At 40.8% G+C, this 16,094-nt stretch overlaps 1 protein-coding gene across 2 annotated transcripts; it reads right to left on the reverse strand.

Moving 5' to 3' along the window:
* Positions 1-869: 869 nt before the first annotated feature.
* Positions 870-9,177, reverse strand: LOC116721951 (angiomotin-like 2a). Of its 2 annotated transcripts, XM_032565992.1 has the most exons (12): positions 9,032-9,177; positions 8,688-8,876; positions 7,820-8,616; positions 7,143-7,311; positions 5,724-5,868; positions 5,546-5,635; positions 3,537-3,832; positions 3,273-3,448; positions 3,058-3,159; positions 2,771-2,961; positions 2,558-2,689; positions 870-2,200 (listed from the first exon to the last, which is right to left on the reverse strand). In XM_032565992.1, the coding sequence occupies exons 3-12, from the start codon at positions 8,527-8,529 to the stop codon at positions 2,115-2,117; spliced, it is 2,097 nt and encodes a 698-aa protein (XP_032421883.1). In that variant the 5' UTR covers positions 8,530-8,616; positions 8,688-8,876; positions 9,032-9,177; the 3' UTR covers positions 870-2,114. The 2 variants fall into 2 exon arrangements, with proteins under 2 accessions (XP_032421883.1, XP_032421882.1); XM_032565991.1 differs by lacking the exon at positions 8,688-8,876.
* Positions 9,178-16,094: the final 6,917 nt, after the last annotated feature.

Below are 16,094 nucleotides of genomic sequence, written 5' to 3' on the forward strand. Positions count from 1 at the left end.
TTAGAGTTAAATCATTCCAAGGCTGGATTAACCCTTATTTGATCTTGGACCCAAATTAGGTTGCTTTACCCAACACCTTCTTATTGTCGGGTACGTATGCAACCTTTCATCGTTTATACACAAATGTTTGTGAGTGCTTTTAGAGCATGAACATACATCTTCAGTCAAACTCATTACATCATGTGCTGAAAACTTTGTGTTATTTAAAAAAATGCATTACAGCTTTATTACGTGCACTTATGGCACAATTATGTTGATTGCCCACATCTCAGTCATTCCCATAGTCAAGTTGCTCTTTGAAAGCCTTTGGGTCTCTGCTGCTGCAAACTGGTTCCACTCTAAATCTGACTCAGTGTGGATGAGAGAAATCTATCTGGAAATGGATACAGATAACAGAGCTCTCTATCCTCCCTTCATTACATCCTGTTGCATGTCCAATAATACTTCATAAACACCTCCGGGTGGAGGGGGACCTGAATTAGAGGCAATAAAAGCGTTTGGGAATGTAACATGTTAGCAAAGGTACATGAGGAATTTCAAACAGCATTAGAGGCTAATCTGGCAAACCTGTTTTTGTCTCGTATAGGGTTACGTGTCCTCGTGAGAATGTGATCTATGTCAAGCCTGCTCTTCATGGCAAGAAGAGAACAAGAGAACAAGCCACCCGAGAAAGTTGAACCCGAAAGAATGCGGCTCTGGTATTCATTAATGAAGAGAGCTCTTTGCAGTGGTGGAACAAGAGGGCAGGAATGAGAGGATAGTTGACAATGATACAGGAGTGATAGAAAAAACACTCTTCAAGAGAAAATGATGATTTATTAACACCTCAGTAAAAACTGGTGCTTACTGCGTGAAATAAAATGCAATAGTTAATGTTTATGGGAACATTTATTGTTTTATTGAAATGTTGCATGAATTCAACAGTTGATTTCACCAAAAAAAAATGCCTGTTTTTGAACTCAACCTACGATTGGTTGTTTACAGCTTGACAAGGCCGTGATTGTCGGCATATAACTTACAAAATAACTCTTTGGTTTCCTGCTCAGAGCACTACTGTATCTAAAATAATAATACAAACATCCGTTATAAAATATAGAATAAAATTAATTAACCTGTTTGTTAGTTTGCAACTCACAGTAAACAAAACACTAACCTTTTTGGCCCCTCGGTGGTAATCAAACCAGCAGAATCACCACATCGGGGCTCACACTCACTACTATCACACATGCAAACATACTTTTGAGAGGATGGGGTAAAAAAAATAATAATAAAATTACACAACAACATCCCAAAACTACACTTCTTCAACACCAGGTCTCTGTCAGTTTAAATAATTATAATAAAAACACACTCTATATATTACAGACCTCATTGTTCACATATCTCCAAACCATTGCAGAACCAGCAGCTCAGGCTGGAGAAACATGAGCAGTGGGATTTTCAGATCATGTGTTATCAGTTTAAATTAATGAGATCGGGGCAGACCTCCAAAAAGAGATCATCAGTGTGATGGGAAAGCAATTATTAAAAATTAAACCCACAAAAGAAAAAGAAGAGAGGAAACACAGGTCAGAAAGTTAACCCCTTGCTGAATATTCAACAAAAAACATTGAAATTATTAATATTTAGGGAATGTGGAAACCATATAAGGTAAGAATATAGCTCATTAGCTTAGTGGGGGAAAAAAAGATAATAATAATAATAATAATAATAAAATTAAGAATATTAATAAAGGGGATAAGCAGCATTTTTATATTCATAGATAGAAATATTTATATAAATAGCATGGCATATACTCTATGAGAATATGTCACCAGATTACAATCCACAATACTGTCCAAGTACCTCAGAGGATTCATTTTTTCTCAGCGTGCCGGGCAGACTGCCTGCAGGTGACCAGCTCAGTGTGAGAAAGATGTTCAGAGCCCAGCTCTGCTGCCAACATGTGAAAAAAACACACAAAAAAAACTGTCCGTTTCTCAAACGTTGCCCTCTTTAACTCCCCAACTTTCATGCATTCACATATTTGCCTCATTCTTTTTTCTTGCAGTCTTCACAGATACCCAAAAGTTAGTTTTTTTTGTCCTTTCATTCAGAATCCAAATCACGGTGGCTTAAATGAAAATTTCCACTGCCTCCGACTCCAGATCATCCAGGCCTCTGAAGGGATTTGACAGCATCTTCTTCGGTGCTGCCTTGTCTGGAGGATAAGAAAAAGAAGGAAGAGAAATATTACATATATGTTTGAAGGTTAAAAGACTGGAAAAAGTTTTGCACTGACTGGAAAGGTTAAAGAAAATTCTCCACAGTCACAGAAAACAGTCTGGTGAATGTGTTCAGTCAACAGATTCAAATTACTTTCCAACCATGCACATTCCACAGACCACAAATTATAAAGCGTGACCTGCACTGATGCAATGTGACCAGCTGGTTAATCCTCACCATGGTTAATCAATGTAAGGGAGGACAAAAATTACTGGACGTGTGCATTTTCAGTTCTTAGCTTTATAATGTGTGATGTTGGAGCTTCAAGCTGCGATTCTGATTGGCTGCTTACCGTTGCTTAGCTTAGTTGTGCTGGTTCCCTCTGTAGGTTTGGTTTCCTCCGGCTGCTTTTCGAGCGTTGAAGGTTCAGACTGGGCAGAGAACTGACGGACTGGCAAAGTCTGATCGTCTGACAGATTTTTGCCTAAAGACCCCGTCACAGAAAATGTCAGCATCGGACTTCCAAACATTCAGTAATTTGTAAAAGGCTCATAATGATTCTGACCTTTAATCTTGGAGCAAGCTGTGCTGATGGAGGGAGTGGAGGAAGCCGGTCGGAGTGGAGCTCCCACCGTGTTCAGGAGGTTTGTTCGAGGACTCTGCTCATCCTTCTGACTTTGATCCTGATGCAGCCGCTGGTTGAGAATCTTTATCACAGCATCTTTTTCCAGTATCTGAGCATAAAGGGCTCGAATTCTGAAGTGAAAAAGGAATAAAATAACATAGGTTAAAAAAACAAACAAACACACAAAGCAAAAAGATAATTTTCATCCTTGTTTTCTGATTGTTTACCTGTTTTCCATTTCCTGATTCCTGTGATCGGGAAGTGGCAGATCCTCGTTAAAGCTGTTGTTAGAGGAGTGGCAGGGTGAGTGGTTAATGATGGTGGTGTCTCTGAGAAAACAAATAAATAAATAAATGAATATAAAATCCTTCTTTGCTTAATTTCAAACTGGGATAAACTGAAGCTTATCAGTCCAATTAAACATTAGTAAAAGGTTAAGAACCTCTGAGCAGCAGCAGTGGCAGCCACCTCCATGGCAAACTGCCTCATGGTGCTCTCCTCCAGGTACTTCTGTTCCCAACGCACCATGTCGGCTTCGAGGGCCAGAATCCGCTCCTCGCGCTCACGCAGGCGCTCTTGGAGCGAATTCACAGTCAGTCCCGGCGGCTGAGACTGCCTCTGAAATGAACAGATGGAATATTTTTTTAAAACTTACTGATCAGAAACGTCATGTTCAGTCACTGCTGTGCTTGGCGATGAGGTTTACCTGCTGAGCCCTCAGACTCCTCAGCTCCTGCTCCAACCTCGTCCTGAGCTTCATCTCTAGGCTCTCCCTCTTCTCGCACGTTGACTGCAGCTGAGCCAGCGCGCTCTGGAGCCTCTCCACTTTCTCTACGTACGCCCTCTTCCTCCTCAGCTCATCCTCGAGCTGACGCCCTCGTCCCCGAGCCGCCTCCAGAGCGTCCTCAAGCCGCTTTGTCCTGAGGCCCTGCTCCTCCACTGTCGATCGTAGGCGCTGCATCTCCCGCTCCATACGCTCCCGCTCAGCATTCTGCTCCTCATCTGAAAAAAAAAATTGAGAATGGGAAGGTGAGCCTTGACACATAGCAGGAGAAAAATGTATTTTCTTTATTACTGCATGCAACAAAACTCTAACCATTTTAGGCTATAAACACATCAACCACCATCATATACGCAAGATGTACTTTTTTCTGTTTAATCAAAAAATCTGTCTACAATTAGTAACCTATACTTTGATGCATAAGTTAGAAAATCCTAGGGGTGATTAGAAAGGATCGCCCCTATTAGAAACCCTGCAACATGCGTTTTTCTCTTTTTGAATGGGAAAAAAAAAGTATTTTTGGCATCAGCCAAAGTTGGAATCAGCAGGCCAGATGACAAAGAAAAAGCCTGATCGCTGCATTTCTGCAAGAAACAGTTTCCAGAACACACGTAATAATTTCCAGAGCTGCAACATGGTGCCCAGTGTTCTTCATTTGGTGAAGCAGTTCTGGAATGTTAAAAAGAAAAAGGGAAGAGGAGAAGGAGAAGGAAAGTGGTGGTGGGGGGGGAGCTTCCCCATCCCTTTGACCCACATAGCACAAAACATTCCTCATCAAGGCCATACAAACACCAGCGCTCTGCTTGAGTCCAGATTCCCAAACAGACACCATAAATTACACTCCCAACAGGTGGGGGCATGGGGATGCTCATTCCTACCACTTCATTTCCTTTTGAAAAAAGCTGCATGAACTGAATTTCATGCAATGAAACCCTCTTAGCAAATCAGCCAAGGTTATGCAAGTGAAATTCCTTTGCGCAAAAAGCTCCAGAAAGAGGCCCTGTTCTGCAATCTAGTTCAGCTATGCATTGTGTTTCTAAAAGGGGCTCTGGCTAAGGATGTAAAATTTCAGCTAAAGGTCATCTGGTTACTGCCAGCATATGTCTTTCTCTGGGGGAATAAATTTCACAATCATTGTGAGTCGCACATCAAAGGTATGAGCACTCTGTCCCACTGAGGTACCGAGGAAACCTTAATCCTTTCAAATCGGGACTTTTGGGACACAACCTATGAATGATTTGTAACGCACAGCAAAAACACCACCACTAGCTAGATGTCAGCAACTGGCAGCGCTAAAGCTAGCATCTGTGCTTTCTTGCTGATGCTAAATTTAAAGGGCTGTCGAACTGTTTTTAACAAATCTGGAGTGAATTTGATTATCTCAAGTTCAAGATTGAAAATAATGTAACCGTGACTGGATTTCTGCTCATTTCTGAACAAGCTTTTAACCTATTCTGACTTAAACTTAATAATAATTAGGTTAGTTTTAACTAATTGAAATAGTTAGTGAAAAGCGTAATAAATGAGCAACTGTGGACATGTAAGATATCATTAAAGTTGATTTTAGACCTTGTTTTGGGGAATATTGACCTACAAATTTGATACATTTTAAGACCCTAGAAAAACCCTTCCTGAATGGGGTTATGTACCCATTCAAGGTACAAAAACCCTGAATGGGATAATTGTAAATTGAAAAAAGATTCCTCAAATTTCTTTATTTTAATTGCGAAAACTCATAAAAAGAGCCATTTCAGAGCTTTATTTGACCTCGGAATCACCAAAGAATTAGACTACCCACATGGACTTACTACCCTAATTTGATTGCAGATTATTTTATGATTCATTCAATCTTGAATGGGGATGCACAATATACCAACATTAATATCAGTATTGGCCGATAGAAAGAAAAATTGAAATCAAAGTAGCAAACTTACTTTGTTCAAGGAGTTTGGCCATGATGTGCTGGTTGTGGTCAGCCACCTCTACTTCTTTTGCAACATGCGTCCTGGCTTTTTCCAGGTTTTCTGTGACGCAGTAACATTTTGAAGTTAGCTCAAACAGCATCTGGTGCCGCATCCTGCCTCTCTGTGTGTGATCTGGGGTGTTTCATACCTCTGAGATCTCTGTTGAAATCCTGCAGCCTCCTGATCTCGGCCACCAGCCTCCTCCTCAGTGTCTGCTCCAGGTTTTCCCTCTTACTGCTGCCCTGCATCAGTGTCTCGTAAGCCTCGGAAATGCGCTGAATCTCCTGCTCCAGCTGAAAAAGGAGAGGGGGGAAAAAAGAAAAAGAAAGGAGGCATTTTTGGTTAGCCCAGCTTACAAAAATGTAAGCTCCAGAGGACCTGGAATGTTAATTCATGTTTTTCAATGCCTTACAGGACAATGTGGGGGCGGTCAGGTAGCAGTGCACTTTAAGTAGGAACTAGGTATATTTTTAAACCAAGTTTTAAGGAAGCTGTCCATGACAGTGTATGTTGACGTGCGCGCGGGTGTGTGGTGTGATTCTGAGAAGGAAATCAAGCCTGCACCACTCCCTCTTAGTCTGATTTATATCTACATTCCTGAGAGGTGATAGCTGCAATTCCAGGTGTGTGTGTGCACGCATGGGTGCACAGGAGCATGCAAGGTAATACGCATAAAGAAAGACTGACACATGGTTTTGGGAAAGCTGCCAGCAGGGACGGTGTACATGCCTGAGCCTGGGCTGTGGAAACGGCAAAGAGACACCCACCATTACAGCAGTCACTCAGGCATGTTTACTCAGGGCTGCGGCCCGACGGGGAAAACTTTCCAGCCCTGGCAATTTTCATTCTTTAGGGCTGAGGCACGGCGAAAACCATGTGACATAACTCTAGTAGAGAGTGGGCTGATTTTTACAAAGATTTGGCCGAGGTGTCGAGTGTCGCCGAGGCTGTTTCAAACAAGCCGAACAAGGATATTAAAGGTTTGGTGAGATCATAAAAACAGAGGGAAAAGAGCCTTTTAAAAGCAAGAGCATGGGAAAAAATGCAATTGGATGAGAAGAGAAACAGTCGATTCTGTTTTACTACTTTTTTTTTCAAACCCCAGCCTACCACTCTAGCCTATTACCCAGCTAAATGACTTTGGTGTGACGTGGTCAATGTTATCCTGGAAATCTATGGCTTGCCTGAAAATAAAGCAGACTCACACATGGGCCTCCAGCATGTCAACTACACAATGAAAGAAGTGTGCAAACACAGGACCCGGCTGAGACCTGTGTTTGTGGCCCTACATTAAGAAAAGGCAGCAGCTGCTGATCTCATATGTTTGTCCAAAGGAGGGGGTGTGCGCCGGCCACGGCGGTTCTCCAGATATCTTGGATATCAGAGAATCAACTGACCGCTGGAGTTCTGTTTCAAAAGCAGGTGGTTGGGAGCTGTGTGGCCCTTTAATGAGTGATTTTCTTTAAACTGAGATGTCATTTTTTGATTTTAGTATTCTTTTCTACATAGAAAAAATTCTCCTCTTTCAACTCTGAGGAATTTCTGAGGGGAACTGTCAGCTTCTTACCTTTTGAATGCGGCCAGTTTTCTCCCGGTGAGCTTCCAGTTCTTGTCTGAGTCTCTCATTCTCCATCACCAAGAGCTCCACCTGGTTAGGTTCCTCCAAGCCAGCAGGTGGCAGGCTGTTGAATGTGTTGTAGCTGGGTACGTCTCCTGGCTGTTCAGACTGGACATATCTATGTAAAAAATGTTGTTTTGTGATCAGGTGGGTCTAGTTGCCTTCCTGTGGTCTGATTTAATTAGCAGCAAAGAAATATAAGACTTGAGAAAAAAAGATCCTTAGTTTAAATGAAAGACAAATTAAAAACCATGTTATTATTATTAATCAGACAGCAGAAAGGCTCCAGTGGTTGTTGGGAATGTAAGACTCTAAATGTGGGATATAGTGTTAGTCAGAATACCAGAGACTACTTAAGTATCTGTGATTATGCTGCTGCTGTATTCCAAACATTACAAACATCTAGAGGGCAGGACTTGCTCCTCTGAAAGTATTTCGAAATCTAATTCCGTATGTAGGCTGCAGTGTGACTCATATTCATAAGTATGTGTTTACGCATGTGAAACAAAGGCAAGTATTGGGCGGGTTAAGAAGTAATACCGATGATGTGATGCAATGCTACAGTAGTCTCTAAAACACACATAAAAACAAATGTAGTGATGCAAAACAAGGTTCTTCTTCTCTACCTTTGGGGCTGAGCTTGCACTTGTTCCTGGATCTGGTGAGGGATAAAACCCTGACCCTGCATGGGGCTGCAGTATTCTGGGGGTGGGCTGCGTTTGTCTGCGTTTTGCCCCATCCTCTGAAGGCACTGTGGGGTGTAGTAGGGGAGCTCCGGGTAGCTGTGGGAGCTGATTTTGATGGACGCAGCTTTGGCTGCTGCATCTTGTCTCTCCAGAGACATCTGCATGAGATGCTCGCTGAGTGAACGCACGTGGCTGCATTTTGGCTCCAACAGATCTGCTTCTTCATGGAAGGATCCATCGTGCAACACGAGCTGCCCCTCATGGAGCTGCCTGTGGGCCCAGTGAGAGGACAGGTACTGGGAATGTGCTTTGGCCTGCTCATAGGTTGGCAGCTTTTCCCCGTGCAGATGATAGCCGCTTTCTGAGTGATGGTAGTCCCCTTGGTGCTCCTGGCCCTGCGGCTCTTGCCTCGCTGAGAGGTGGGGAAGCAGCGGATCCTCCTGAGTGAGGCTTTCTAGAGAAGACCTGGGGGTCCTGCTCATTTCACCCCCACTGCTGGGTCCACTATTGCTTCCACTGCCTCCGCCTCCACGCAGGGCCTGCTGCTGGATAGCCAGTAAAGTGCGGGTGTCCGTGGGGTTTCCGTAGCGGAGCTGCTCCTGGATGAGCCGGTGTAGGACCGTGCCAGACGGCTCCTCAGTGGACGACATGGTACAGTGTAAAACAAGGTTCTCTCCAAAAGGATCAGCACAGCTGCTTTGAGTCTAAAGTGGAAATGTTTTCAATCAGCTGTGAACCTGAGAGGGGAAACATAGAGATGATTATAGAACTATCTATGAGAGAAACAGTAATAACAAAGTGGCCATACATTTATGTTAAAGAATAGAAACTGTGTAGCCACAAGAAAGCCTTCAAACAGCGACAATTGTGCGATGTGGTGAGTTTTTTTTATGGCAGGCAAAAACTTCATGCGCCAAAAATTCCTTTCTCATGGGGGAGCAAAAGCGGACAAAACCGCGTTGTAAAATAGTTCCGCCTTAAAGCTCAAATATCAAACCTAAAACAAAAATAAGTACACGTAAATATTTCAGCACATTTCTTCAGTCTCAAACGTTTTAACTCGAAACAACGATGTAGCTTCTGTATCAAAGTCCCGATGCGACTTTTGTTCTGATAACAAACAAACAAACAAAAAACAGAAGCTTCTCTTACCAGCTCACGCTTTCATGATAACAAAACCCTCTGCCCGAAGTGAATTAAAATCCAAAGTATTTCCAATATTTTCGCTAGGTTTTTAGTCGAGTTGAACGTGCCTCATGTTGCCGCGCTCCTCTCGCGCTGTGAAATGATTATGGAGAGAGCAGGCGGCGATAATAAGTAACCGAGGAGGGACTGAGGTCGGAATGCCAGGAATGTAAAACGCGAGGTCCCTCGGGGATCAAAAGCGTAACAAAAAAAAACCACACACACATACACACCCCCACACACACACCCACACACTCAGGAGGAGGAGGAGAGCAGCGCGGCGCTTTATTAGGCCAACGAGGTATTAAAAAGGCAACAGAGAGAATGTAAAAAAGTAAGAGAACACGTTTACATCAAGAGGAAGACAGTAATTGTATTTTATGGAACGGAATCCCTCAAAATAAACAAGTTGGCAGCAGATTCCACTAAATACGGAGCCCTCCAGGGGACATGGGATTTTTTTTCCCCTTTTGCGTTCTCTCGCAAAAGGTTTAGAGTTCTCTCGCAATAATGTACTGATCGGTTCATTCGGCATAATTGAATACTGTAAGCCTTTCTTAGTGGCCGCCGTACTTTCTGCTTTAATACAAGGGTATGTGAGGTTTTTTGATGAATTTTAATATCGCCTTATGAAATATTTGAAGTTTTATATCTTTTTCTTTAGTTAATGCGCCACAAACCTATGATATGAACAGAAACTTTTCGTAAATAGGAAAGAAGTAAAAATACATCCAAACTATTTGGACTATTTCTGAGTTATAATCATCTGACAGTTTTGATTGTGTCTCTGTAGTCTGAATGGTTTAAAGGGCCGTTCTCATGTGCAGTTCCATCTCAACCTTAACATGCAGTGATTTTCAATCACTCATGTTGAATACCTTAACATTCAATCACTGCATGTTAAGATATGACAGGAGCACGCGGCTTTGACACTTGGGTGGAGGGCGTGACGATGTGGGCGTGGCTGTCATCCAGTATGGATGGGAAGGTTACTGGCGCGCTGGCTTTGTGTGGATGAGGAAGCGGTGAGCGGGGCGGTCAGTCCTTGCAAAGTTTGGAGCATGATGATCAAAATGGAATAAATCGATAATTGTGACAGAACAAAGAAGTGGTTTGGAGTTGATTGATACACGAGTCGGACAGATGAGATTCCCCGAGTTAACCCAGTGCGGCCCTCTAGCCGTGTTTCATTATAATAAAACGTGTTTATAATTTTTAACTCTTTGGTGCAAAAAAACTGATTGAAAATCGATTTGTTCACTGCATGTTTGTGTCTGTTAAGGTTGCGATGGAATTGCACATGAGAACGGCCCTTTAAACCATTCAGACTACAGAGACACAATCAAAACTGTCAGATGATTTATTACCCTGCGACAATAACTCAGAAATAGTCCAAGTAGTTTGGATGTATTTTTACTTCTTTCCTACTTACGGAAAGTTTTTGTTTGTATCACAGGTTTGTGGTGCATTAACTAAAGAAAAAGATATAAAACTTCTGACATTTCATAAGGAGATATTAACATTCATGGAAAAACCTCACATAACCTTGTATTAAAGCAGAAAGGCTTACAGTATTCAGTTAGGCCGCATGAACTGATCAGTACATTATTGGGAGGGAACGCAAAAGAAAAAAAAAATTCCCTGCACCCGGAAGGCTTCGCACTCCGTAACTAAAAATGCACTCGGGCCATTTTGTCATTAAAACAGAAAAAAAAACACCATTTAATTTCACAAAATATTTTTTTTCTGATGAAGATTTAAATGTTTACATTAAAAACAGAAACATTTATGAAATTATTTGCAGCCAAAACTAGCAAACCATAAAATAAAAGTGTTTGTTTTGCAATCTAGTGACATGTTTTGTTTTGTTCCTTGATAAAGTGTTAGTTAGTGTTAGTGGTTAGCGTTGAATTATGAATTTTCACTGAGGGATGTGAGGGGCTAGAATATTGCTTAAAAAGCACACTAAAGGAAAGGAAACGCTGGTTTTGCTCTGAGTGTATGAAGCCAATGACATTATAGAGACAAGAATTGAGCTGATGAGTCGGCATTAGCAACCAAAAGTGACTTTTGATTTTGACAGAGATTCTGATTGGAAGGACTGGATTTATTATTTTACAGAAGTAGAACATGATGCAAACATTGGTGAGAATTAATTTTACTGAAGGCTTTCACCAGCCCATAAGGTTTATAAAACATCTTGCGTGGAATTGTTATAGTATTTTAACCTCAACTCAAATGAATGAAAACTTAATAGTATTAATGCTATATATAGTGACAATATGGATACTGCAAACCTAAAGCTTGTTTAAAGTTGTTTGTCAGGTTTGTCCATTTAGCACTATGTTCCTCTGGAATACAACTGAGCTTAATGATTTTGCTTTTTGCGTTCATTTAGATCTAATGCAAAGTTTAATGTTTACAAGAAAACCCTTTGTTTAACTTGCCTACGGGATTATCAGATGGTAAATCTTGCCTTTTCACAATGTGCATGTTAAGTTTTATTGTCTGGTTTGTTAACAGTCTTTGCCTTACACTAGTTCTACCAAAACTATTTGGCTGTGTGCCCAGTCAGTTTATCATCTGCAATTGTTCACCCATAAAAAAATGCAGAATACCAAAGCTCCTACCAGGAACGTTCCTGGAAATGTGTCTCAAAAATGACTAGCTGTTGAAATGCCACATTATATTTTGGCCTTTCATCTTTACCATATCAGCAGGCTTCGATCATAGAGGGACCCATGCTGGTTTCTTTTTAAACAATGCTATAGGTTGTTAGGTGCACCCATTTTTATTACAACAGCATGTTTTGCAAGTATAATGTTTATATGAAAAGTAGCTTCAGCTGTTATATGTGTTATAGAGGGAATAAAGGAAACAGTGCTGCAGCTTGTCCCAGGCCTGAAGGAATCCAGTCTTGTGGCTTTCACCACAGGTCACTCTTGGGTAAGCTGTTGCATCTGTGTTAAGGCTGTTAGAGATTGCTTAAGTGTGTGTGCTTGTGTGTGGGGGTGTGCGTGTGTATGTATGCGTGTGTGTGTGGCAGCTGTTTTCTGGAATTTGAGGTCTTTGAAATGCCACAACTACAAGCACATAGGCTCTTTGTACCACACATAATGAAGAGCGGCAGCAAAAAGGATGCCACGGTTTGATTTTACTCTACAAATATCCCAATCTCAAACCTACAGAGGATTTCTCATCACTCAGATGAGGCTACATGTCAAAGTAAGAGAACAATCACAGAGGGCAAAACCATAGCTCACATTGACATTTGTAAGTTATAGAAACGTCCACTTTTGTGTTCTCAAAGAGATACATTTCTTGCCTGTAGGGAGAAAACAAATCTTCATTTCTGTCATAGTCAAAATGTTTGTCTGGACTATTTATGACATAATAAGACCAAACCAGCACTATGTTGAGGATGTTAAACATGACTGACTTGTGGGCCCTTTACATTGCAGAGGTTTTTGTTACAGCATGCTAATCATGTGTATTTCTGTTGAACACAGAGACTTGATTACATACTTTTAGAGCTTAAACAAGACAACAGAAATGCTCTGCTTTGTAGTTTTAATAATATGGCCCCTCTGCAACCTTTACAAAGTCTATCTGAAGAAATGGTGACAAAAAGAAAAATCAAATTACTCCAAATTTGAAGTTTTTGCATTGCCTACCTATAAATTTTAGAATTTATTTGAAGGTGCTTTTAAGGACTTCCAAAACCATTGTCTTTGTCAATGTATTTATCTTTTCAGCACCCCCCAAGTCTTCTGGTCAAGCTCAAAAACCCACGGTGAGGCATCATTTTCTTATTGTATCTTAAGTGATTTAAGATGCAACTTACATTGATTCTTATCAATTAAATTCAGTACACCAATTGTGTTTGATTTTTATGATATGATTTACTTGGGGCTTCATCCACCTTGGACAGGCTTGCGAGTCCATCACAAGACTAGTGTGTGATCGACTGGATTGCTTTTCCTAACAACCATGAATGCATACACTCAACTCTAAGGGCAATTTAGAGCAATAAATTAAACTAGCAGTAATGTTTATGGGAGCTCTCCAAATAAAGACTGAATAACTGATTAATATCTTAATGTATTGAATGGAGGATTATAAACACAGTATTATCACACTATTACATGATCCACCTACAACCTCTAAAACTGCCACCCAAAATTAAAATGTAAACTCCAGTTGACTTGGTAAAGAAAATGGGTGCAATCGAAGCACCACAGCAATCAATTGTTGTATGTAGCAGCTAGCCTCCGGCTGATTATCTTATTAGACCTAAAATCTATAAGCCCCCTGAGATAGCATTGAACTGCTGATGGTGTCCACTGTCATGCAAATGGCTTTTCAGCCCTTCTTAAATAAGTAAAATTTCCCATTATGCCTCAGATGTTTTGTTGTTGAAGAGACTCTTTAAAATTAAAAACCTCCATGGGCAGCTCTGCATGGAGAGAGCACAGTTGGCAAAGTGGATGGTGCTCGCATTTCCCCTCTAATGTCTAGAATCTAAAGCAACACAGCCAGTCTCCAGCTTTTTAAAAAGCCTGTTCATGTCATTTAACACCAACTCACTACTTCCTCCGTTCTCTCTCTGTGTGTATGTCTGGTGATGGGCAACGCCTCTGGTCATTTTGTCCTCCATTGTAGCACACTTCCTGTGAACTACCAAAGGAATGTGAGGCTGATCCTTTGAGAATTATGGATGCTTTCCAAAAGTCACTAGAGATCAACATTTGAAATGCTACACCACAAAATAAATCCTCAGAGTGTCTGTCTGCCTGTGGGCTCTGAAACCTTGAGCCTAACTAAACCTATATTTCATGATTTGAATCTAGTTTGTGGGAAAGAACAGGAGCATTTGCAGAAAATATGAGACACCTTTATGCATCAGGTCTGGTGCTAAATATAGTAAATGTTTGTGGCTATTGAAGCTTCAATACAGAGCTGGCCTGAGTCATAAACAAACTTTGCATCTGCTTAGGGTTCACTGCTGATTTGAAATTACACAGGAAAGGAGAACAAATGAACGTGCTGTAAACATAGTAAATAAAAGACAGAAAAAATATTTGGCTCCTCACAGATTTCTTCTATTTTTATTTCTTATTTGTTAGACTGATGTTTTTCAGATCACACAAAAACTCAGGCCACTTAATATTACTTATTTACTTATTATTAACAATAAGTAATAGATAATGAAAAGACAATGAATTGCTTGATGTCTGACTCAGTTAACTATAAAACAAGCACCCAGTTGTGTGTTAAGCGGTGAATCTGAAGCTAATAAACAGTCAACAGTATAACATAAATGTTATTGGCTGAAGTATCTTTTGCATGATTGTATTGACAGAAAGTAGGCCCTCAAGTCAAGTTTTGTTTCAGCCTCAATTTTTGGGACACTGACTGCTTCTCAAAAGCATCATAATTTTCTACAGATGCGGGTCAAAAACACTGCAACCTAATGTTTTTTGATTTTTTTCTTCATTGTTTTAATCTTCAATCTTATACACTAAGCAACCAATTTATTAGTCAACTAGGTTTTAAACAAGAGGCTCTATGACTGTTTTTATACACACATTGTTGAAAAATGTTAAATATGCAGCAGACCTACTAAAGTTCTGTCAGATGAGTGCATATATTTTTTTCCTGAAGCTGCAGTAATCATGGCCAGGAACACATTATTTTTGGTCGTTACTCTAAAACTCCCAAAACTAAATTCTTGACTCACTGATTTTCTCCCTGTCTTGCTTTCTGTTTGCTTCAATAGATTTTGTTCAAGCCTTCAGACTCAGACACAGCATGAGTCTTTCATGAGTGTACGTGTCCCGAGACAGAAACTTTTAAAGCTTTTACAGGACAGGATGCTTGTTACAACGCTGAACCGGTGGGAAAGCTAGACGGGGTCATCTGATAGGGTGGTATTGGTGAGGAATGTAACTGATACGAGTCAGAAAGAGTGCGATGGATTCCTCTCCTTGGATCTCACAACCCTGCTCTGCTTCCTTTTTCACACAAACACAATGGACAAAGGTGAGGCGTGCAGCGCTCTGGTGGTATCCGGTTCACAGAAAAACGCTGACAATAAGCTTCCCATGTCTTTGCAGTTTGGAATTGCTTCCAGGGCTGATATTGGTTTTCATGTGAATTTATGTTGAAACAAGCATGAATTCCTTTTCAAACCTTGCACACTTGTACAAAGGAAATAAAATAGCATGTTGCTGCATGTCTTGGTGCAGAGAAGGAGGAATCTGCAGATGTTCCAGCCAAACAGACCTAATGCATGACTCAGAAGAAGTAAATCTGCTGCTGCTAAAACAGATGTCTCATACATGTTTTAGTGCCCAAAATGTAATCTGTTGTAATCTATTGTGAATGCCAGTTGCAATTTTCAGATACACTAGTAGTTCAGAATGCACTGCTTGTATTGAAACAGAAGTCTATGAAAACCACAGACATTAGTCATTACATATTTGCTGTAAGAGGTGGCATCAGTTCTCAGAGCATGTGGGTCCTTTCCTCTTTTCTAAGCATGTTGACAAAGGGTTCTGTACAAAAGAGAACCATTTCCAAAATACTAGAATTTTAGTGTATGTTAATTTCCTAAGGAGATTAGGTGTGTGTTTTAAGCAATTCCCAGCTTTGTCTGTGTAACTGGAAATTCCTCATTTGCTTATCTTTCATAATATTTGAGATGTTGCATTTTGCTTCACTGAACTCAGTGCTTTCAGCAGCTGGGATCAAGTGACATGGACAATAATTAACTGTGGCTTCAGTGCTCTGTCTGGGATTTCTCCCACTGAGATGGATTTTTACCATAGAATTTAAATCGGGCCAATCAGTGAACAAACAGAGAAGTTATAAAGGATGATGTCGATTTGGCAGTGGAGGAAGGGTTCAGCATGTTGGCCAAGCTTCCAGATATTGAATTAACATTAATAATCATCTTGTTTGGCTCAGTACTTCGCTCTTCGCCATAGGAATTGTTTACATTTCCAGTAAGCTTCATAGTGTCAAACTG

The sequence above is a fragment of the Xiphophorus hellerii genome, chromosome 6 (assembly GCF_003331165.1).
Source record: "Xiphophorus hellerii strain 12219 chromosome 6, Xiphophorus_hellerii-4.1, whole genome shotgun sequence".
In the NCBI taxonomy this organism is placed as follows: Eukaryota; Metazoa; Chordata; class Actinopteri; order Cyprinodontiformes; family Poeciliidae; genus Xiphophorus; species Xiphophorus hellerii.

Coding starts and splice junctions, on each gene's coding strand:
- LOC116721951 (XM_032565991.1), bottom strand. CDS start 8,529: ATGTCGTCCACTGAGGAGCCGTCTGGCACGGTCCTACACCGGCTCATC. Junction 2,690..2,770: donor AGCTTGCTCCAAGATTAAAG/GTCAGAATCATT, acceptor CGGGGTCTTTAG/GCAAAAATCTGTCAGACGAT. Junction 2,201..2,557: donor CACAACTAAGCTAAGCAACG/GTAAGCAGCCAA, acceptor CTTATCCTCCAG/ACAAGGCAGCACCGAAGAAG.